Source organism: Eptesicus fuscus, chromosome 14 (assembly GCF_027574615.1).
Source record: "Eptesicus fuscus isolate TK198812 chromosome 14, DD_ASM_mEF_20220401, whole genome shotgun sequence".
In the NCBI taxonomy this organism is placed as follows: Eukaryota; Metazoa; Chordata; class Mammalia; order Chiroptera; family Vespertilionidae; genus Eptesicus; species Eptesicus fuscus.
In genome coordinates, this window is record NC_072486.1 from 25,761,248 (window position 1) to 25,785,744 (window position 24,497).

At 42.5% G+C, this 24,497-nt stretch overlaps 1 protein-coding gene across 1 annotated transcript; it reads left to right on the forward strand.

Annotated features, from left to right (window-relative positions):
* Positions 1-1,437: 1,437 nt before the first annotated feature.
* PON1 (paraoxonase 1) lies at positions 1,438-24,497 on the forward strand. Its single transcript, XM_008148908.3, has 9 exons — positions 1,438-1,508; positions 4,306-4,376; positions 5,866-5,921; positions 7,612-7,780; positions 11,219-11,345; positions 15,460-15,660; positions 17,434-17,515; positions 21,712-21,840; positions 24,339-24,497. The coding sequence occupies exons 1-9, from the start codon at positions 1,438-1,440 to the stop codon at positions 24,495-24,497; spliced, it is 1,065 nt and encodes a 354-aa protein (XP_008147130.1).

A 24,497-nucleotide genomic window follows, 5' to 3' on the forward strand; every position in this document is an offset into this window, starting at 1 on the left:
CCACATTGTGTCAACTGAGGTGCGTCGGTGGTATTCAGTTTGTGTCTGGACTAGTCTGGAGTGTCCAAGAAGGCTTCACTCATATATATGTCGTTGCCTTAGACATGGCTAGAAGCCTGGCTTTCCTGGCCACTTTCCTTCTCCATGTCTTCAGGGACTTTCACAAAGACATTCCAGTGGGGTGGTCAGATTTATTACACAGAAGCTCAAGGTTAAAGAGCAAGTGTTCCAAGTGACAGGAGGTGGGAGCTGCTAGTACCCAAGGCTGTGCCTTCACACTTAAACAGTACCACTATATTTTATGAATCCAAGCATTCACAGAATCAGCACCAACTTGAGGGGAAGGATTCTTTACCCACTTCTCAACGGGCGGAGTGTCAAAGTATTGGTGGCCATCATTAATCTGCTACAAGAAGTAATAGGATGAAAGCAGCTACTGTGGACAAGTCTTTCGGAGAGATTTTACTTTTTCACAGGAGCAGAGAAAGAGGGCAGCCGTTAGGATGCGGGATCAAAGAGCATTTTCCCAGGAAACTGTGAGCAACGCTAAAGCATGTTGGTGTCTGAGGGCAATATTCCAGAAAAGAGGAAGAATGGATGCTGTGGAACAGAGAAGGTGTAACTGGGACCAAAATCTTTAAGAAGGAAAGAAGAAAAGGGACCCAGAGAAAGGGAGGGGCTGGCCACAAGTGAAGCAGGAAACACCTGATTCCTAAGGCAGGAGAGATGGGTTCGCAGAGGCACCTCCCAGCTGGCTTTGCTCAGAAGTCCCCCCCTTATCAGGGAGACCTTCCCTGAGCCCCACTTCCTTAAATGGCACCTCGGTACTCTATCTCTCCGCACTGTCCTATACTTCTTCATAGAATACGTGCATTATGCACACCAGAGCAATGTCCTTGATGAGCTATAAGGTCAGGAATGGGTGTTGAGAGAATGAGATGCTTGATACCCAGGTGTTTGAAGAGGACACACAGTGGACACCTTCTATGCCAACCCTTCCTTCCATGCCTTTTCTGGCTGAGTCAGGGGCATCAAGTTACTAAGCCCACCCCCCTCCCCCTCCCTCCCCCACCCCTTCCCCCGAACGACAAGAATTAGGACCTGGTTGGCGCAAAGTGAGCGCTCATTAAAGCCTGGCTCTCCTTCAGCTCCGACCTGCTGTTCTCCTCTCCTTTGCCTGCCTCGGCAGTTGTTCATGGGTTCCTCTTTTTAAAGTCTCAGGGAACTCGCAGCTCCCGACCTCAGGCAAGTGCTGACCCAACCCCAGCGCCACCCTCTGTGTGCCCTGCCCCCGGGATGAGCTGCCCGCTGGCTGGAGGGGCGGGACCCCGGCGGGGGCGGGGGCAGGGGACAATTTACCAAGGTGCAAGGTTGCAGGCAGGCAGATTCTGGCGTTGTGGCTGCATCAGGCCATCACCCGTTCGTTTGCCCCCGGCCATGGCAAAGCTGGTGCTCACCCTCTTGGGGCTGGCAATGACAAGCTTCAAGGATCACCAATCTTCTTACCAGTAAGTCGGGTTGTGGTGTGGGCTGCAGCACCTATTCTCCCCACCCCAGCCCCTACCAGCCCAGGACACCCCCACCCCCCAAAGTGGGGTCCAGGCTCTTAACAGAAAATCTGCAGGCAAGTGCTGGATGGACATCCCTCAGGGGTTTTGTACATGACTGTCCAGCTTTCGTCCGACACTTGAAAACATGTCCTTGCTCAAGGTCTGCGAGATGGGGTAAGGAGACAGTTGTCAGTGCTGTGAGTGGCCAAGTTGGCATACAGGAATTAATTTTCATGAAGTTCTGTGTGCCTGGCTACAGATTCACTTCTCAATCTCCCTTCAAAACAGATAACCAGACCCCAGGGAGGTCGCCCTGATATTGTGTGAATCAGGGAAAGGAGTCCCCACTGCGGCCCATGTCTTCCAGTGGGGACTGGGGAGAAGGGGTAGGGAGAGGGAGAACCCTGGCACTGGCATTTGATATCCTGGGTTCTCGCTCTGTCCCTTCCATTGTGGGATCTTGGACAAATCACTTCACATCTCTAACATGCTGCTTCACTCATATAGCAAGCAACTAACACTGTGCCTGGGACATAGCAACTACTGGGTGAATGTTGGTGCCCTACTTCCCTTAAAGAATTTATATGTTGTTAGATACTGAGGGGAGGGGGCTAATTTTAAGAATGTATCAGTTGTTTTGTGGTAACTTTTTACAGGGGTTCAAAGTCTAGAGATCATTTAATCCCTACCTTGATGTTGACTTTGAAGTAAAACATTACTAAAAATCAAATTGAACATTTTGGAGTTTAAAAATTTTATAACCGTATGGACTAATTAGAAGCTTGCATTCAGAAGAGGTGTTTTCTTTAAATTAATTGATATTTTTATTTTATCTTATTTTTTAAGAATATATTTTATTGATATTACAGAGAAGAAGGGAGAGGAATAGAGAGTTAGAAACACCCATGAGAGAGAAACATCAATTAGCTGCCTCCTGCACACCCCCTACTGGGGATTGAGCCACCAAGGTACATGTCCTTGACCAGAATTGAACCCAGGACCCTTCAGTCCATGGGCTGACGCTCTATCCACTGAGCCAAACCGGTTAGGGAATTAATTGATTTTTTAAAAATTTTCCCCCCTTCTAATTCTTGGTTATTTTTTGAATCATAAATGCTTAGAAAAAAAAGTAAGACATAGTGATTTGAGGTTTTAAATAATGGGAAAATTGGTTTGTGGGTTTTATTCATCATGGAACTATTTGCTACCAAAGGGGAATATATCTGTATGTGCTCCAGCATATGTGTGCATTGTGATTTCACCCTCGGATGCAAAGAGAAGAGGTGCTATGGAACCATCTAACACCTCAGCTGAGCTTTCTCCTTTGGATTCTCTATTCGCAGCTGCACCTCGGTTTGTTCTGCCTCCACGCTGCCAGCTGTCCCTCGTGGAGATGTCTTCTGGTGGGGAGGGAGCTTCAGTCCTCAAACTTGTGGCTTGATCTGATGACTGAGTAGGGAAAAGAAAGTGGAGTGGGATGGACCTCTGGTTTTAGAATGGAAAGAGGGCTTGAAGAGCAGGCATAGAAGCAATGCAGGGTTCATCATTTAGGGAACCGCCAGCTCCTTGCAGGCTAGGCCTTCCTCTTCTCTGGATCTCTGGCAGCCAGATTGGTGGTTCTCTACCTTGGTTGAACATTAGGATGAACTTGGTGCTTTAACAAAGCCAGTTACTGGACCTCACTCCTAGCCTTTTAGGTCAGACCCTCTTAGAAGGTGAAATTGATAGCCAATGGCATGGTAGTAGGGCCATGCTACATTTTTTTTCTGAATGAATAATGAAAGATCAATTGCCCCCAAATCCCTGTCATTGTGTACCAGATTGGTAGGTATTTTATTCAAATTGTTCATTGCTCTCTAGCCCATCCTTCTCCTTCTGTGAGACTAAATTATCAGTAAGGTAATTTATTTTTGGCCTTTCTTTAGCCAAATAAGATGTCCAGGGTTCTTAGATAATTGTTGCTGCTCACTATGGCTATGGTAATATATGGTATCATTAGTTATAAAAAGTATTTATTGTTTAAATCTGTTGGCGATACTAATGTTCTAGTCCATTTCTTTCAAATGCCTCATCAATAGCTTTGCTCTACTCAGGCAGCCTGCTGGTACTTCCTTCTCACATCTGTTCTTTTTCCCTTTGTCCTTCACTCCAATGTCCCCATTGATGCTTATGAACTCTGATTTAATACACTGCCTTTGGGTATGTTTGTGTAATATGCCTCTTTATATGCTGGCCTTGGGTATGATTTTCTGAAGTTATAAATCCTTTTAAGCACACCTGCATTTTTCAAGTCACACACCTGAAAGCAGATGCCCAGTCCCGACTTTGGAGTCAGACTGGGCAGACGGGCTGGAGGCCCATCTGTCAGCAGCTCTAAAACATCAATGGAATAAATTGGAACCATGTTGCTTATTTAATTCAAATTTCCACCTAGGCCTCCTTACAGGGCAGATGAAATAGTTCCTGTTAATGTCAGAGTGCACAGAGCCCCGGAGAGAATATTAATAGTGTATCTTCTTTGTGTATCTATTTACCTCAGCCTAATAGATACTACATATTGTGATGAGAAACCCCATGTGTCTGGCTCTGGCCCTGCCTCGTAGAATTGCTCAAGTTCCAAGAACCAAAATCCCTGGGGTTGAAACCTAGGCAAAGTACAGTTAAGGAAAACTTTGTTGGCTACTTACCTTTGCAACTTAATTATAATTTCTGAATAGTTTTATGTGTATTTTATTCCCTTTTTTTCTCCCCCCAGAAAACGACTTACAGCTTTTCGAGAAGTAGAACCAGTAGACCTTCCTAACTGTAATTTAGTGAAAGGAATAGGTAAGTATGTGAGAGAAGGAAGTATCTTATTTGAACTTGCAGGATGATCTTGCTATTTATGTAATTAGGACATCTGTTAAATTTTGTTCAAAAATTAAACTATGAGCCAGAAGAGTACTATTAAGTCAGGTAATTTAAAATAAATTACTTTGGCCTTCACTAACACATTGCCAAGGTGTGGACCGTGGTGTTTTGATCACTTGTTTGTTTGTTTGGCCCATTTAGCAAAAACAATGGAACGTTAGATTTCATGGTGATATAACTTGAGGAAGTGGCAGAGGAGAGATAGAAGAGGGAGAAAAAGCAGTGAGTAAAGGATCGATTTTTAGAAAGCCCTCCCACACCTTTGTAATTACCACAAGGCTTCTCCTCATGCTTCTCTCCTTTAATATCAGGGAGGAAAATTTTCCCCAGAAGCTCTCAGCAGATTTCCCCTTGGATCTCATTAGTCTGTGCTAAACAACCGACTGGTGCCCTAGCTGCAAAGGAAGCTGGAAAAGTAATTATCAGACTTCCTTTGTAGGAGGCAGGCTCTGTCAGCAAACATAAAAGGGAAGGGGAAGAGCAGTTGGGGTAGGCAACCAACAGGGAGTGTCACAAGACTTGAGTTCCCATTGGATTGCAACCAACCAGCTTTGTTAGTTGAGCACGGCTTATTTGAGATACATACTTAGGTTGTTTTCTGTTTTGTTTGTTTGTTCTTTTTTTCCTTTTAGAATTATTTATGTTAGTTGCCTAAGGTTAGAAAGGCTAGACCAGATGACTTGTTCAGTTAGCATGTAAAGCTTGGTCAGATATTTCATAGTGCAATTTTTTTCAAAAAACAAATACAATATTGATATTAAATGTTACTAGATATCTGAAAAACAAACTCTCCACTAAGAGTATCAATACAAAACTAAAAGATCTCATCTGTTTCTAGACTGGTTGATTACACGTATTTAAAGTATAACTAACTTAGTGATATTTTACTCATGTTTATAATTAATAGTAAATGCATACTCTGCATATGAAATATATTCTCATTTTAACTGAAACAATTAGATTTTGCTTATGTTTCCAATGTGTTTTTCAAAGAGTTTATTTGATTTGGAATTCTTAAGAATCAATATATATTGGTAGTTTACTCTGTGTCTTTAAAATAAACAGCAAGCTAATTTCAAATAATTGCACCTTTTGCACATTTTGTGAATTTCCATGAACTTTACATGAGATTTCAGACTCTGAGGAAAAACTTTTAGTCTATCAATTTAAAACAAATATATTAAGTGTAAATTTTAATTACACTTAATTATATTAATTTTATATAATCACATTGGTCAATTAGACAAATAAAGGAAAGGATTAATTATTCTGACCCTCTCAAAGAGAGCTAAATATATAGCCCCATTTTCAAGTTAGGACTGATTAAAAAAAAAAAAAAAAAAAGGGACCACGAGCTTCCTGCAAGAGTGTGAAACAATATATTATCTATTCTCTTTCCTGGCAGATATGGGCTCTGAAGACTTGGAGATACTTCCTAATGGACTGGCTTTTATTAGCTCTGTAAGTGTTTCAATAGACCCTTTTCTAGAACTAGTAGCTTAAGTCTTTCATTTAAGCCTTCTATATACCCATGCTTACCTTCAAATAAAATGAGCAGTCCTATGGCTCCAAAAGCAAACTGTATATGCATTTACACTGGTGTTATAATTATGACCACATGTGTTCCATGCACATTTGTATCTCGGTGTGCACACTGAACTCTTATTTTATCTTATCTTCCATTGTAACAATTTGTGAGCCCAGTGAGTAAACAATGGCTCCCCATTCAACTGTCTATCCCTCAAAGCACTTAAATGGTGTCCTCAAATATTTGCTAAATTAGTGTACTTTTATACCACTCCACATGTCAATTAGATTTTTAGCTTTTTATACTTTTCAGAGTAAGTTCTTTAATTTAAAATTGCTGATAGGTTATTCCATAATTTCGGGACTTTGAAGAGAGAGTCTACCATATTTGTGGAAACTCTCGTGCGTACAGATCACTGTGGTAGTCATACAGCTCAAACAAAAGGGGTTGACCCTCTAGGCTTGGATGAAGGAGTTCAGAGGATACAGTATACAAGTCATCCAGCTGCTGAAGACCCTTCGCTGCCTGTTGTAATTTATTTAGTCCAGTTTTCTCTTATGAAGATGGAGGACTTGTCATCCTCTACAACAGTCTCTGGCAAACCTTTTTCAAAGCAATAGAATACAGATTTTAAGCAGAATTTCATATAGGGCCCCAATGTCTAAAACAAACAAGAGCTGCATTGTTCTAACTGAAGGTGAAGGAGTTGTATCCGGGCTCACTAGATTTTCCCTAAACCTCTGTGCCTGAGATGCTTTCAAGAACCTGCCAGGGGATGGTCTGAAAACCATAAACAATGTTCTCTTCATAGTCCTTGTTAATGCCGGGGGTCTTGTCCAGCATCTAGAAGGGTTCAGGAATCTGGAGAAGGGGCTGCTGTAAATTATTAAAGAGTCTAGAGACAGAACATAATTTTGGAAGGCATTTTGGAGAACCAGAGGAGCTTGGCTATATGAACCAAGTTCTCTTGTCTCGCTGGACCCCTTGCTTTTTATTAACACAAATTGTCCTAAAGCAAGGTAGAGATACATATCAAAGGCAAGGCAGGTTTAGTATACAGAATCCATTGTCAGATTGGAGGAACTGCCTACGGCTGTTCAGGTGTTTGGCCAGTAGGAGGCAATAACATGTAGATTAAAATGCCCTCAGCTGTCTGACAGCAAGCAATCATCTATGCAAATCTTTAGGTGTGGGGAAATGCCCTTAGCCATTTCCAGTAGGCAAGCCTCAAGGTTCCATCAACCTTTTGATGAAACGTCTTGCATTTATGACATGCTGGAATTAGCTTCCGGCAATTGTTTACTAGTATATTGTTAAGCACCTTTAGTAAATGCCCCTTTGGCCTGCTCTTCCATTTTTTATCTTTCTCATGGGTTGGTAGGTATGATATGAGACACATATGACTTCGCTGCTGGTCATGGGTCTGGTCTGTGCCTGTGAGTGAGGGGTCCCCTGATGGAGCATTTGGTTTGCAGAGCCCTCGGTGGGCCCATTGCACAAACCAGCCAATGGGCTGCCCCTGTGTCCTTGTTGCATGAAACAGACAGAGTGAACCCACAGGCCATCTACCACCTCCATCACCATTTGTAATGGGCCCGGTTTTTCTCCTTCATTATTTATAAGGGATTAAAATACCCTGGAATTAAGAAATTTGACCCCGATATGCCTGGAAAAATACTTTTGATGGACCTGAATGAGGAAGATCCAGCAGTATTAGAATTGAGGATCTCTGGAAGTAAATTAAATATGTCTTCATTTAACCCGCATGGGATCAGCACATTCACAGATGAAGGTAACAATGTGTAATGTTTCTTAGAAATAAAACCAAATTTTAGAAAGTTAACTCATGAATATTTCTTTTCAGCCAATTAAAGTATAATCATGGGTAATGTTTTTATTCTGCATTTTAAACTTACCCCCTACGTTAAGTAAATATATTGTAACTACTTAAATACTTGAGAATGTTAAAATATTGAAGTTTCCTAAAGCACCTAATTTTTCAAACTACTACCAACATTCACATCTCTATAATTACTGTAGTCAGCCCTAATAGGATGGGTTTTCCATTTTAAACCATTTTACAGATCCAGGCATGTACAGGAATAGATTGTCTAACATAAGGCATCTACAGCCTGTAGGTCCAGAGACAGAAACTCACCGTGGTCAGCTTTGGCTCCCTGTCCACTGGTTACTCTGTTTTTGTCTTCAGACTGTGCCTCCACATTGCCACGCCCCCTCCATCCCTTATGTCTTCGATTCCATTTCTTCCTTTTTTTTCGTAGCCATTGCCTTGGTCTCTACATTAATTCTTCACCCCAAATTGCACACATAAGCACCTGTGAAGTTTTAAACAGCTTGATGCCCAGGCCCCAGCCCCTAATATTCTGAGTCAGTCAGGCTGAGGGGAGACTGGGAGGCAGTACTTCTTAAAAGTTCTCTTGGTGATAAAAATGTACGGCTAGGTTTGAGGACCATGTCTACTAGTACACCCACAGCCTCCACCTACTCATCACACAATCCCTTCTTTAGTCCTTATTCCAGACTTTACCCATTGGGGTGGCTAAAATCGCTGCTTTGAAAGTCTTCAGTCCTTATTAACAAACCTCTCTCCCTTTCAACTCTTCCTCTCTTTCTTCCTTCATGCCCTTCCCTTCCCTTCCTTTCCCACCACTTCTCTCCCATCTCCTCCCTCCCTCCCTCCCCCCACCTTATTTTATGCTGTTGACCACTTCCTTCTTCAAGCAACTTGCTTCTCTCTCTGCAAGTTTTCTCTCCTGCTAATTGTTTTATCACTCATTTAGAAATCTCTGAGCATTTTCCAAAAGACTGCTCTTTTGCCTCTTCTTTATTTTCTGCATGTCAGAAAGTTCAACCACGTCACAACTAAACTGTGCCTTCTCTCTAGGAGAACACCCCAATGGGCTATTCTTTTTTTTTTTTTTAATCAGCTCTTCAGTTCCATTCCTTCAGCTTACTAGATACTTCTATTTGGTATAGCCACTTTGCTGTAGCCACTTTAAACTCAAATGTTGCCAAATGATTTTCTATCTTTTGATCTTCCCTTCTTTACTTTTATCCCATATGACTTCCCTTCATATATATTTTTCCTTTCAATGATCTCTCTATGTATTTATCAACCATATATTTTATTTAAAAATATTTTAAATGCAAAGAAATATAGTATGTGGTGTATGTATTCTCATTTATTTTTATTTTTTAAATATATTTTTACTGATTTCATAGAGGAAGGGAGAGGGACAGAGAGATAGAAACATCAATGATGAGAGATAATTATTGATCGGCTGCCTCCTGCATGCCCCTTATTGAGGACTGAACCTGAGCATGTGCCCTTGACCAGAATTGAACCTGGGACCCTTCAGTCCCCAGCCTGACACTCTATCCACTGAGCCAAACCAGCAAGGGCTGTGTGTACACTCTTTTAAATAAAAACTAGAGGCCCGGTGTACAAAAATCATGCACTCGGGGGAGGGTGGGGTCCCTTAGCCCGGCCTGAGCCCTTTCGCAGTCTGGGAGCCCTTGGGAAATGTCCAACTGTCAGACATTTTTAGCGCTGCTGTGGAGGCAGGAGAGGCTCCTGACACCTCTGTGAGCCTGGCTTCTGGCTGAGCAGTGCTCCCCCTGTGGGAGCGCATTGACCAACGCAGTGCTCCACCTGTGTTGAGCGTCTGCCCTCTGGTGGTCAGTGCGCATCATAATAACCGGTCGTTCCACCGTTCGGTCAATTTGCATATTAGCCTTTTATTATATAGGATAAGGAAATACTACACAAACCCTTCTATAAGTTACTTTTGCATTAAACACTGTGCTCCTTTCTATGACAGTGCATTTAGAACTACTTTGCAATGGCTGTTAATGGCTGTTTGGTCTGTATCTAATTCTATGCTCATTGCAAACGATGCTAAAATAAATATTCTTGTGCATTTATCTTCTGTGAACATTCCCTTAGGATAAATTTCTAGAGGTAGAGTTTGCTATGCAAAATATTAATCTGGGTTTTAATCCTTATTTATGTTTTCTTTCTGACTTCCTCATTCCTCAGGACTTCTGATATTTCCAGCCAAATGCCTCTCATATCCTTTCCTGCCTTTCCTCCTGGCCCAGTCCCTTTTCTCCACATGCCTGGATCACTGCTGTAGACTCAGATCATGTTTCTCTTTGGCTTAAATCCCCCATGAGTAAAACCTGGATCCTTACCCTGAGATCTAGCAAGACTAACCTTGGCTCCCTACCTCTATGGCTTCAGCCCTCCCACTCTCTCTGTCACTCAGTCTACTGCAAGCACAACCTCACCATTAAGCGAATGTGTCAAGGAAGCTCCTGCCTCAGGCCCTTTGCACACTCTCTTCCCTTAGCCTGGAATACTCTTTCACCAGATAGTCACATGGCTTCATCTCGCATTTCAGTTAGGTCTCTGCTTTAATATTACTCATCAGAGAGAACTTCCTCTACTTCCATGAAAAAAACTTCATTACACTCCATCCCTTTGTTCCATTTTGTTTTCTTTGTATCACTTAACACCAACTAAAATAAATTAAATACTTGTTTGTGGACTGAAGAACCCCCTAGCTGGCTTCTCTGCTCCAATCTGTTCAGTTCAACCTACTAAATCTTCCATTGTTTTCCCTTAAAAACCTATTTGGTCATGTCAAAGGTTTCCATAGATTTACTGATTCTTAAGGCAAAGACTATCATCTAATTTCACTTGCCACGTTCTTGGCCCCTTAAACCGGTGTCATTCATGTCCCAAAGTCACACGACTCACAGAGTGGCTTCCCTTTGACGCTCTCTCTCAGGTGTTCTTTTTATGGAATTTATCATCTTTCACTGTGTAAACTGTACCTGAACACACCTTCTCATATTAGTATTCCCCGCCTCTTTTATCTCAACTCTGTATCTCGCTGAGACCATCTGCAGGAGAAAGTTTAACAAGCTCTTTGGAGTTTTACTATCAAGCACAGCTCATTCTTAATTTAAGGTTATTTTTCCCCTGGTGGAGTTTGGAGTTTTCAGAGACTGTCACTGGTTCCTTCTTTAGTCATTTCTCTTTGGAACAATTGCAAATGCTCCTCTCTACAAAGAGATGAAAATAGTCCATCTGCCTGACACCCTAAGTGCCAGTTCGAGGTGGGTTGAAATTGCTTTTTGGAGATAGTTCTGACAGCTGAGAGCTCAGTTAATGTTTCGATTTTTGTTTTTAATCTCTTCTCAGATAATACCGTGTACCTGCTGGTGGTGAACCATCCAGATGCTAAGTCCACCGTTGAGTTGTTTAAATTTCAAAAAGAAGAAAAATCACTTTTGCATCTGAAAACTATCAGACACGAACTTCTACTTAGGTACTGAAATCCATCTATTTCTATTTCCCTTTCATTCATTTGTAGTTTTTCCTTTTGGTTGGGGGATAAGAAGGATAATGGCTCTTCTCCCCTCCCTTCTAATTATCACACACTCCTCCAAGTGCTCAGTCCTGCAGAAACTTTTGAGGACCCAGGCCCTCAGATAGGACCCATTCCCTGTGGCCCCTTCCCCAGGCAGGCTGGATACTGGCTTATGACTCCTGGCCTCTGCTCTTTGCCAAGAACAGACTTAGTATTTCAAACCCAAACCAGTTTCATAGGCGAATTTTGCATCTTGAATGTATTTATTTTGGTTATTTACTTTGATGTCTTTTAAAATAGAATCTTAGAGGGAAGGTAGGGGAGGTTGGGGAAAAGGGGGAGAGATCAACCAAAGGACTTGTATGCATGCATGTAAGCCTAACCAGTGGTCACAGACAACAGGGGGGTGGGGACATGCGTGGGGAGGGGTTTGGGATGGGAATGGGGGGATGAGGACAAATATGTGATAGCTTAATCAATAAAGAAATTTAAAAAAGGAAAAACAATAAAATATTAAAAAAAGAATCTTAGATGTTTATATGAATTAAAAACACATGCCCAAGAGCAGATCTGAAAGCAGATGCCTCCAAGACCTTCCTGCACTGCCTCTACTTCAGTGAGGTTGCACACGACTGGTGAAATTGTAGGTCTGTGGGAACACTCAGCTCCATCCTGGGCTCCCGGACCACATAGCATATGGAAAAAGGACACAGGCAAAGACCCCCATCAACCCCACACAAAGTTGACTTCTTTGCTTACCTTAGGATTTGATTCATGAGGCAAGTGATAGATTTAGGATAATAATCTGACACTAGCTTCCCAAACAGTTATTATCCTCTAATCATTATGGTTTTCTAGAAGCCCAAACTCTGTTTGAATGATTGACATGCAGTATTCAACTACCTCGGTATTTGTAAATCTAGATTTCTTTTAAACCACGTGTTACTTACATGCAGGTACCTAGCCAAGCACCTGGCACGTAATTTGCGCTGAGTGTTACCCATGCCCTTTCTCTCCTTTCTTACCTGGTGGTGTTGAAGATGAAGAATCAGATTGGAGAGAAATTGAGTCACTGGAGGAAGGTCCACCAATCACATAGTGGCCGATGAGGAACTATGGCCCAGGTCTTCTTCTGCATCCCAGGGATGAGTGGAAATTCAGAGATCTTTTATGGGAGAATTTATTCATACAATCATTCCATAAATATGTTTTAGAAAGAGAATGAGGACACTGAGAATGTGCCAAATACCAAGATCTAAATTAGGGAAAAGTATATATAGTAGTAGTAACATAATGAGCTTTAACTATGTTAGGTGCTGCAATAACCCATTTAAACAGGTTATTTTATTAACTTTTTACAAATGCCTTCTTGTTCGGGTTTCATTCTTATACCAGTTTGGATTTTAAACATTTGCAGCCTGGAGTATTTAACGTGCCCCAGATGCCGCCATCAGTAAATGGTATAGCTGAGATTTTAATCCTGGTAGCTTGACTCTGGAGCTGGTGATCTGGGCCACTATGAAATAGTGAAAAGTTATTTGTTTCACCATCTCATCTTGGAAATTCAGATTTGTCTAATTTCCCAGGATTTCTTTTTCTGAGCCAACTGCAAAAATATTGGTCTTTGGCAATGTAGAACCAAACTGAAAATAACTCCAGTGCCCCATTCATTGCTCTCTCAGCCCAAGAACTACCCTTGTATAATTTCCGCATTGTATTTAATTGTTGTTTATAGCATTAATTTTTGACTTACTAATGTATTATAATTTAAGCATGTTATTATTAATAATAATACAATGGTCATTATTTGTCATTTAACTATATAAGAGGCATGGTGCCAAGGGCTTTGCATTCATTATTTCATTTCATTCTTACCGGAGCTTTTGAAGGTATAGAATGGAAACTGAGGCTCAGAGTTCAGTGACATGCTGTGACCGCACAGATGATAGCAAGCAAGTCAGGATTCAAATGGACTCCATCCGGTTTTAAAACTATTGCTCTAAACCATTCTCCTCCGCTCCTTTGTATGAAAATCAGCAAGTGATTGTAAAGCATACTAATTTTGGAGATGTGCTTTTGAAAAAGAGAGAGGAAGAAAGCCTCTAACTTGCAGGTTTATGCCTGAAGCCTATACAGACTAATCTTAAATTCCTAGACCTTTTTTTCCCCCTCATTTAGTGATAGTGGCTGCCATTGATTGAGGGTTTAGTGAGTGGCAGGCTCCTAGCAAAGCAAGGGACAGGCATTGTTCATTGTAATTCCCACTGCAACTCCACAAATTAAGATTCTGACCCTTATTCTTATACTAATGAGCTGTATGACTTTGGGAAAATCATTTAACCTCTCTTTACAGATGAGAAAACTGAGGCTTTGTGCACTTATCTAACTCGCCCAGGAGCCCAGAGCAACGTCAGCGCTGATGTGCTGGCCATTAGGGCCTCCGCAATAGAGGAGAGATAATTCTCTCCCAGATAATAGCTCCGGGAAACTTCTGTCACCTCAATCAGCAAAGAATGACTCACTTATGTGTTTGCTGTTGTACCTATTAAAGCAGAAAAATAGACTCATATATCTTGGATTTTCAGTAACAGAGAGAGAATCAAAATCAGAAAGGAAAAAGAAAACACCATAGCATCCTGTTTCTGAGTAGTCTTGTTCATGGACATTTTACTCAGTTTAGAATCATGAGACCTTAAAGCTGGAAGTGACTCTGTAAAGCGGAAAGAGATCAGCCCATCTCTTCCTCCTTTTACAGATAAGGAAACTGAGGCCCTGACTTGTGAGATGGTTGATTTTCCCGAAGTCACATAGCAATAGTAGCAGAGCTTTGACTAAAATGCAAGTCACAGTGTTGCCAATGTTTGTTCTCTTGTTTGAGGATGCCTTGGATGTTCTCTATGAGAATAAGTGATATATGAGCATAAATAAGTTTTGCCCTGATAATGATTCCTGGCCTAATTTAATGTCTACTGAATTTAGTATCTACACACACACACACACACACACACACACACACACACACACACACACCATAGCACTTTTAAGATACAGTAAATAGCACTTTTATATTACACTAGTGGCCTGGTGCATGAAATTTGTGCACTGGGGGGGGGGGTGGTCTCCCAACCTGGCCTGTGCCCTTTCACAGTGTGGGAGCACCGTGATAGATCACCCCAAAGAGGTAGGCCCCGCCCACCCATCCGGGGTTCCTCAATAGATTGCCCCAAAGAGGTAGGCCGGAGCCGCAGACCCCCAAACCTCTGCGCCATGTGGGGACCCACCGGCCCTGCCTCCCCCGTGCTGTGCAGAGGAGGCTGCCCCCCCCCAGGCCTCTGCGCCATGTGGGGACCTGCTGGAGCCACCTCCTCCACCCCGCATGGAGGAACGGGACCCCCAGGCCTGGCCACACACGGAGCTGGGAGGAGGCGGGACTCCCAGGCAAGCTCTGTGCCACACACGCAGTGTCAAGCCCAGCCCTGCCCACCTGCGTGCACCCACATCTTGTGATGGCGTGAGGGCATCACAGTGTGATGGTGTGAGGACCACCTAGGCTTTTATTAGTAAGGTTGTAATCATCTCTTAGGGTTTCTTTTCTTTCTTCTTTTTTTTTTTCTTGTTTGTTTTGTTTTGTTCACCTGAGGACATTTTTTTCCATTGATTTTTTAGAGAGAGCAGAAGGGCAGGGTAGAGACAGAGAGAAACATGGATGTGAGAGAGGTACATCCATTTGTTGTCTCCCACACATACCCCGACCAGGGTTGGGATCGAGCCTGCAACCAAGGTACGTGCCCTTGACCAGAATGGAACCAGCGACCCATCAGTCCGCAGGCTGATGCTCTAACCACTGAGAAAAACTGGCTAAGGCCCTCTTAGGGTTTCTTAGAGTAATTGTTGCCTTTGAGGATTGTATAGGTGGGGCTGATTTCATATTAATTCTCTTCCATAACAGGTAGTGTGAAGGCTCCATCCCACATCTTGATTTAGGAATAGACATTAACAAATGCCTGTGCATAACCCTGTAATGTACAATACCTTCATCTGTATATCTCCTATGTGTGTGTTTGAATTGCAGTTTGAATGATATTGTTGCAGTGGGACCTGAGCACTTCTATGCCACAAACGATCACTATTTTATCGACCCCTTCTTGAGATCCTGGGAGGTCTACCTGGGTTTATCATTGTCATATGTGGTTTACTATAGTCCAAATGAAGTTAAAGTGGTGGCGGGCGGATTTGATTTTGCTAATGGAATCAACGTTTCACCTGATGGCAAGTACGGAATCTTTTTAAAAATGTCATGCATTTCTCCATATTCTCATTAGATATCTTTTGAACATATTCCTTTTCTAAATTATGTGATACATTTGAACATGTTATCTTAGTAAGAGGAAATTAAGAAAAATGTAAAACAGCAAATTTTCAGGAAGTAAAAGTTATCAAATCAAAATTTCCTATTTTGTGGAGACACACTTTAAAAAAATTTTATAGGGGAAGTACATTTCAAAAGGGTGAATAAACATTTAGTATTAGTAAATATTACTGTGATTATTGTTTAGTATTGCTAAACAATACTGCAATATTTAGAACTACTAAATAATACTGTGATAATCATTTAGTATTACTAAATAGCTTTGCTTTGAGGGAAGACTTTTTAGTCTATAATGAGATTAACAGAATGTAGTTATATGTATATATATTCCAGTAGTGCTGGTTTCTGACAAGATAAAGATCTTGCACCAAAATGTAAATCAAGGTACTGCTTCCTTCATCAAAAAAGTGTTACTATGGGGAAGAAAAAGTCAACTCAGCCGTGTGCTTAGTGATGTAGCTGATTTACATTATTAGCTGGTGGTGGCCCGGAAACAATTCACAGACCAGCATTAATCTGGTGACCTCACTTTGGGTAGCACTGATATATATACAGTATATCCTATATAATAAAAGCCTAATATGCAAATTGTACCCTCGGGAGTTCAACCGCCCGGGAGTTCGACCGCTCGTTATGACATGTGCTGACCATCAGGAGGTAGCTGGGAATGAAGTAAGGCCCTGGCCAGCAGCCAACAGCTGGAAGGAAGGCCCTGGCTGGCAGCCAGAAGGCCCCAATCGGCCCTGATCTCTGGCCAGGCCTAGGGACCCTACCTGTGCATGAATTTCGTGCACCGGGTCTCCATCCACCTATTCCCTTCCTCATCTTGTAGCATTACAAATTTCAGAGGAATCATAAGAGAGACAAACATAGATGTGTGAGAGAAACATCAATCGGTTGCCTCCTGAACTCACTCTTACTGGGCTGGGAATTGAACCCACAACCTCTCAGTGTATGGGATGATGCTCCAACCCACTGAGCCACATTGGCCAGGGCAGTGACATATTTGGAGAAAGCAACATGAACAGCTTTGCAATTATTCATATTATATCCTGGTCTCCAAAAATAGCAGATAATCAAGCAGTCGTTTCTTATTTTGTTCTGAGATCACTGTGCTTAGACTGACCACAGGTCTATATGATGAGTGTGGCATTGCACTGTGTGCAAAATACTAAACCCACGGAGTCCAACCAGATTCAGGGTAGGAGGGGAGGAAGACTTCTCTCAGATCCAGGACAAGCATCGTGTCTTCTCTCATACTTTCTGTCTCTGGCCTAAAACCAGGAGCTGATTGTCAAAGGGCCTTCCTGCAGTCTGTTGGGGAGAACCCACTATCCTCTGACATGCAGAAGCTGGGGTTCACCTCTGTGATGACAAACTAAGAGGAGCACTGCAATGCTTTATCTCCCAGATGTAAAAGCTGGTGTGTAGGGCCAAGTTCCTTCCCTACTGAAGAGGGTCAAATAGGTTTCTACCCTTAGAAATAACTACAGGATTAAAACTCCTGTGTGCTCTGTAAATTCATTAGTGCTTTCAGAATTTGATGAGCTTTAAGAGGGATTCCATGTTCCAGTCTCTAAGCCAAGTTCTTCTTGAAGAAGAGTTACCACAACTTCACTGTCATCTTTTGGATTGCATCACTTCGAGTGCTTTGATGTAGCTCTTTCTTCTTTGAAGGTATGTCTATATATCTGAACTTCTGGCTCATAAGATCCATGTGTATGAAAAGCATGCTAATTGGACTTTAACCTTATTGAAGGTAAGATATATTAACACTCTACGTTTGCAGAGTGATAATTAGATTCTAATTGATTTGTGAAATTAAGTGAGGAAAAAAGGATTGTCTAATTGGAGTGCATGAGAACCAATTTTTTACTCCTTTATTAAGAGCCATCAGCAACTTATGTGTTTGTTGTTCACTTTTACTTGGCAGTAGAGCTGGAAGAAGCCAACCACACATCTCACCTATGAAACTTTGATTTTTTTCTACTCTAATGAATTTTAAGCTTGGCATTGTCTTCCTAGTCCTATCTTCCTTCCCTCCCTTTCTTCTTCTCTCTTCTCTTCTCTTCTCCTTCCTTCCTTCCTTTACATTATTAGCTGGCAGTGGCCCTGAAACAATTCACAGACCAGCATTAATCTGGTGACCGCATTTTGGGTAGTCACCTCCCTCTCTTTCCCTCCTCCCTCCCTTTTTCTATCTCTCCTTGTCCCTCCTCTTCCTCTCCTTTCTTTCTTCCTCTGCCCTTTCTTTTTTTTCTTTCTATGTTGATGGAATAGTCAAGACGTTAAGACTTCTCTCAGATCTAGGTCAAGCATCGTGTCTTCTCTCTTACTTTCTCTGGCCTAAAACAAGGAGCTGATTGTCAAAGGTCCTTCCTGCAGCGTGTTGGAGAGAACCCACTATCCCCTGACATAGAGAAGCTGGGGTTCGCCCCTATTTTGACAAACTAAGAGAAGCACTGCAATTAAACTTGGTGTTTAATATGACAGAGATCGCCACAAAATGTATAAAGCCCAAGTAGTAGCAATGGCCGTCCAGGGCCCCAGCGGCCCATCACCTTGCTGCCTTTGTTGCCAACCCTTGTCCCTCTGCTCCTGCCTCAGATTCCTGGAGCTTGCCTGGCAGGGCCCTGCCTCAGGATGGGGTGCTGTTTCCTCTGCTGGTGGGATCTTCCTCCAGACCTCCCTGGTTCTCTCCTTCATAGCGTTTCAGATTTTACCAGAATGTCACTCAGTGAGGCCTCCCCAGCTGCCTAATGTACACTTGCAAACTCTGCTCCCTTTACTCTCTCACTCACTCTCTCTCTCTCTTCCTATCTCCCATACAACTTTATTTTCCCTCTAGCATTAGCTGCCTCTCCCTCAGGGTATAAGCTCCACAAGGACAGGTTCCCCCACCCCCATTTGCTCCTGGAAGAGTTCCCAGTACCTACTAGGCATTCAACAAACACTTGTTAAATAACTATGATGGTGCTGGGCATTTCAGGGGTCCATCTTCCACCCCCACCAATTATGATCCATTTTGAAGATTTGGGTCAAAAGAAGTAAAAACACAAGAGAGAGGAAAGAGAAAGTAAGAGCGAAGTGGAACATTATGCACGCAATCCCTGCCCCTGAAAAACAAGACATCTCTCTCCTGCCATAACCGCCCACAGCAGGAAGCGCTGTCACCAGGCGCGGTGACCCTTCCCATCAGCACATCCGAGGAACTGTCATGAGAGGCTTCACTGTGAGAAAATTACCTCGAAGCACCATCAAATGTAACATTATGTCTGACATTAAAAATCATTGGCTGGGCTAGTTTGGTATTAGCTAAAGTAAAATGGAATTGCACACCCTCATCCTGGCTCAGGGAATAAGAACAAACTGTGGTTATAGCAATACCTACCGCTGTCAATTGGAAGTTAAAGAATTTTCTAAGAATAGAACCCAATTCAATAAACATTCAATGCACAATGATAAAGGCATGGCTCCTGCCAAGGCAAGATGGAGCACAATTTCAGGTTTGGCTGCCACATTTGGCAACAGATCACGCCTGTTTCCTGACATAACTCAGTTAAAGCTACCCTTGCAACTGAACTGTTATTCTTCTTTTGGAAGGTTCACATTAATTAAACCAGTTCAGTAATACCTGGAGTGCCAATAAATTTGATAAGATAGCTGAGACTGATCTTAGAATTTTCAATGAGATGTGGATGGGTTTATGTCCTGCCAAAGTTTGGTACATACATACAGTGAAATATTATTCAGTCTTAAAAAGGAATGAAGTACTAAGGCTTGCTACAATATGGATGAGCCTTGAAGATATTATGCTAAGTGAAATAAGCTAGACACAAAAGGGAAAATAGTGCAGGATCCCACTTGTAGGAGGTACCCAGATTCAGCAAATTCACAGACAGAAAGTAGAATCGAGGTTACCAAAGGCTGGGAGAGGGAGGAATGGGGAGCTATTGGGCACAACTTCTGTTTGGGATGATGCAAGTTTCCGGAAATGGATAGTGGTGATGGTTGTACGACATTGTGAATGTATTTCATGCCACTGCATTAAATGACAAATTTCACATTATGCATATTTGACAATAGAAATAATCCCTCCCCCCAAAAAAAATCAAAACAGCCAATGAATTAGTCCCACTTCCATGAGTTACAATTCTCTAAAAATTGGGATATTTGTTGACAAAGGATACAATTTCCCCCTGAGACAATAGTTTATTAAGTTTCCGTGACCCAGGCATGTGACATTTTCCAATTGGCGTTGGAAAGGCGTGAACAGTGGCATGTGCGTGCATTTTGGTGTGTCAGTATTACTGGAATCACAGATTGCATGGCAGGAGCCCAGCACAGGCTCCCCACTGGCCCCTCAGCATTCCCTCGGCGGGAACCAGGTCTGCTGCTTACTCCATTCTCTCCTTGCAGAGCACATGGCCGGAGCTCAGGAGTTGTGTGTTGAATGAATGGGACCCCGGACTTCTGAGTGCCCTTCTCCCACTGTCACCCCGACTCCCAATTCTACAGGCTTTTATCTGCCATGGAATTCACCAATTAGCTATTACCCCCTCCAAAGATAATCGCAGAGTCCTGAGACAAACATTTCCCTCACTTAAAGAAAGTAACTGATCAGAGTAGACTGGCTCTGTGATAGATGGGGCTTGTTGGTCTGTGGAGAAGGCCCGAGGCTGATTTTGACAGAGCATGCTCACTCAGCCACCTCCTTTGGCCAGCCTTGCCTGTGTCCAGGGTATGAATGAACGACGGTTTTGCACGAAGGTGAAAAGGAGACTCTGCCGAGATGCTCAAGCACTCTAGTTCCTTCAGGGACATGTGTGGGGATGGCTCTCATTTTGAGCAGGAAGCACAGGCCTGCGTTGGCTCCCTGCAGCTGCCTGCCCACACTCTGGCCTTTGCAATGTGTTACTGCCCCTTATTACAGGGTCTCTAGGTGCTGAGGTATGCTGGTCTCTGTTGGAGGTACACGGTAGATATTGCTTCTCCAACTGAGCGTGAGAGGCAAACAAATAGATGTGATTTCTTCCCGGTAGAAGGCAGCCAAGATGATGAATGGAGGAATTAAGAATCGTTGGTATTATTTATGATCCTGGTGCAGAGCCTCGACAGCAATCTGTGCAGTCATCACATGCTTGCAACTTATATTTAGAAAATAAACAGCAGAAGAGCGGAGAGTTGGATAATATCAGGAGACTAAAGAATAAACTTCTTCCCAACTCCAACGCGAAAATTAGACCCGGAGTGATCATTTGTCCTCTGGCTTCACAGCCTAGGATTAGCCATTAAAGAAGAGCCTACATTTCATTCAAGTTCCCATCAGAAAGGAACCTACCTTTCCTGGTTGTGTTCTGAATGCTGATCAAAATAACATTTGTATATGCCGTTTTAGAAATGAACTGTTCTATGCTGCACTTAAAACGTTTTTTTCCCCTTCAGTTTTAGGGTCATGCGCAGATGTTAAGTCCACTGATTTTATTGAACTTTTCATAGCCTTTGTTGGCTTTCTTTTTCTTTTTAAATATATTTTATTGATTTTTTACAGAGAGGAAGGGAGAGGGATAGAGAGTTAAAAACATCGATGAGAGAGAAACATTGATCAGCTGCCTCTTGCACACTCCCCACTGGGGATGTGCCTGTAACCAAGGTACATGCCCTTGACCGGAATCGAACCTGGGACCCTTGAGTCCACAAGCCGACACTCTATCCACTGAGCCAAACCGGCTAGGGCTGTTGGCTTTCTGTATGTCCCACTCCCTCATCTGTCCTGGAAGCTGATGGAATTCCCTGGGCGTTATTGAAAGGGGCAGAACTGCTGTGTCCCTGGATCCAACACTGTGGTGACGGAGAACAAGACAGTAGCTTTCCCTGCCATATTGCTCAATCATCTCTCAATTTTTCCCCCCTCATTTGCTGTCTTTTGTTCTCTCCTTGTTTTTAATCTGGAAGTCCGTGGCCTTTAACACACTCGTGGATAACATATCCGTGGACCCTGTGACAGGGGACCTTTGGGTTGGGTGCCACCCCAATGGCTTGAGAATCTTCTTCTACGACCCGGAGCACGTCCCTGCATCAGAGGTTAGTTGGAAAAGTAAATCAGATCAGCGACTTTATTCCCAGATATTTTCTAGTTGAAAACGTAATTCTCAATTTTATGGGCAAATAAAAGAGGGTGGGGGCACGGATAACTGGTCCAAATGATCAGCTAGAAAAAAGGACTTTGACTTGGGGAGGCATTTTAGGCAGAGTCTAGGCAGGGGACAGATGGTGCACTTAAACTGGGTAATTTGAGGGAATTACACAAGGACACCATGTACACAGTTGTGGGCAGAGTGTAGGGAAATCAACAGGGGATAATGCAGAACCCCAGAGCTAGCAGGGGGCAGAGAATGCTGACAGAAGCCAGACACGAAGAGAGCTCTGTGTGAAGGTCTTCTGAGCAGAACCTGGCCTTGGGTTGAGGGATGCAGCCAACCAGCACAGGGAGGAAGGAAGCCTGGAGAACAGGTGCCTTGCCTCGGCCTCAGACCTCCCATCCCCCAATGCCTCTTGGTCAAGCCTAACTGGGAGTTGGAGGGCAAGAGATCCCTCTAAGTCAGTCTTTGTTCATCTGAGCAGAGTGGAGAGTGGAGTGTGGACCCGGGGCCTGGGTTAGGATCTATATCTTCATTTTAATAGTGAGTTTCTCCAACTTGAGAATTCATAGTGGTTAAAAAAATATATATATAATGTATCACATTGCCATGGTCTCAGCATTTGTTACCTGCCTTCCTATTCAATCCCCCCTTCAGTATGTGCCAAAGTTGACACCAGGGACCAGTCCTAAAACACAAATGGGCAATGTCTACCTTCCCTGCCATTGGGAATGTATATTACTAGCTAGAATTATTTTGGATTAAAATACTTTCCTTCCACCTCAGTTTTACTACCCAGAGGCCCTATTTGTGTCCATGGTCTTTAATCAGTGAACTATTTTGTCAGGTAAAACATGAAACTCATTTGGCCACAGGCATTTTCATGTTTACTATGACTTAACCGGGGTTTGCTAGTGTGCGTTTTCAGTATGTACTAATTACACTTGCTATTTACATCAACTATAGGTTATCATTTTTGAATTGGTCTACTGCTCTGTATTCTTTTTAAAGCTACCCCACCAGAAAAAAGAAAATATTTTATAGCCTGTCTTGGATTAAACACTCACCCAAATGTGTATTTCTAATTACATGATGGCCCTTCATACCTTTTATTTTTAGGTTTACAGGATAATTGTGATTGTGTTCAAATGCAATCCCTTGTACCTTTTGCTCATTCTTAGGTAGGAGGTTGCCCTGTGGTATATTTAATAGACTTGAAGAAATGTATGCTGTGGTGTGGTCACTGGAACTCAGCATGTCAGATTCTAATTTGTTCTTGCTTGTTGGCTCATTTGGTGAACTTGGTCATTTGCCATAGCATGGACTTGGTTTACTGTTTTGGAAAAAATACTTCCTTTCTAATGATGGATCTGTTCAAGCACACATAGCAAAAAGTAGTAACAGTCCATTATCTAATACACTGCCCTATGGAAGCATAATTTGGTTTTATTGAAAGAGGTTTAATTACTTAAGCCCAGGTGCTCCATAAACTGTTGCCCAGTAAGTAACTACTACACTTCAACACTATGGCAATTTTCTGAAACATCTGTTTTTGGTGCCAGTTGTTTTAAAGAGGTCCTTTTAAATGCTCCATTGACCCTTTTCTGTCCAGACACTGGGTTCCTGGTCTGCCATATTTGGTGTTTCTGCATGTAGGGTATCCTTTCTTCAGGTCACTGTATTTTACCCTAAAAGGTTAGAGTTGAAAGGGAACTTAACCTAATCCCACACATCTCATTCTACAGATGAGAAACCAATGGCGACTGGAACATCCAAAGCACAGCCCTGGGCTCCACACTCACCGTGTGCCCTTTATAGGAGGGTGGAGAGTGTGAAATTGCCATTTATCAGCCAAAATGGTCAAATATTGGCCGTTTAGCAGTCTAACATGCTACTGCATCGTTGCGAATGATATCATCATATTTCTGCTTAACGAAATGAAGGAAACGGAACTTATAAAATCTTATAGTTGAGACCTTAGAGGGATGGATAAGTGTGGTACAGAGATATGTTCTTTTTGGGCCGTATTTTTTTTTTTTTTATTGCATTTAAAAAACAAGAATTAAGTGTAAACATCCAGGTTCCTAGTTTATCTGAAAATACGCAAAAAACTACCCTGAATGCCAGAATGGCAATAATTTTACTATTACGAACAGCCCCTCCCCACAATTTATCAGTCACTGCTGCTCCCTAAGGCTTCACACCCAAGTTGTGCAACTCATTTATATTTCTTGCCTCACCTCTGTAGGCCTGTGTCGCTATCTCTGTTTAAGATCAGAACCTGTTATTGTGCCAATAAGGAAACAGGCGTCTTATATAGAGAGTAATTTTGGAACAAAATATAATTTACCTAAAGGCTTCTTCTGGAGAAATGACCCAGATTTAAAGTTACATTTTAAGTGACCTTTAAACAAAACTAACCAATTGTTATTTCTTTGATAGGTGATCCAAATCCAGAACATTTTAACAGAAGAACCCAAAGTCACAGTGGTTTATGCAGAAAATGGTACAGTGTTGCAAGGAAGTTCAGTGGCCTCTGTGTACAAGGGGAAATTGCTGATTGGCACGGTGTTCCACAAAGCTCTTTACTGCAAGCTCTAA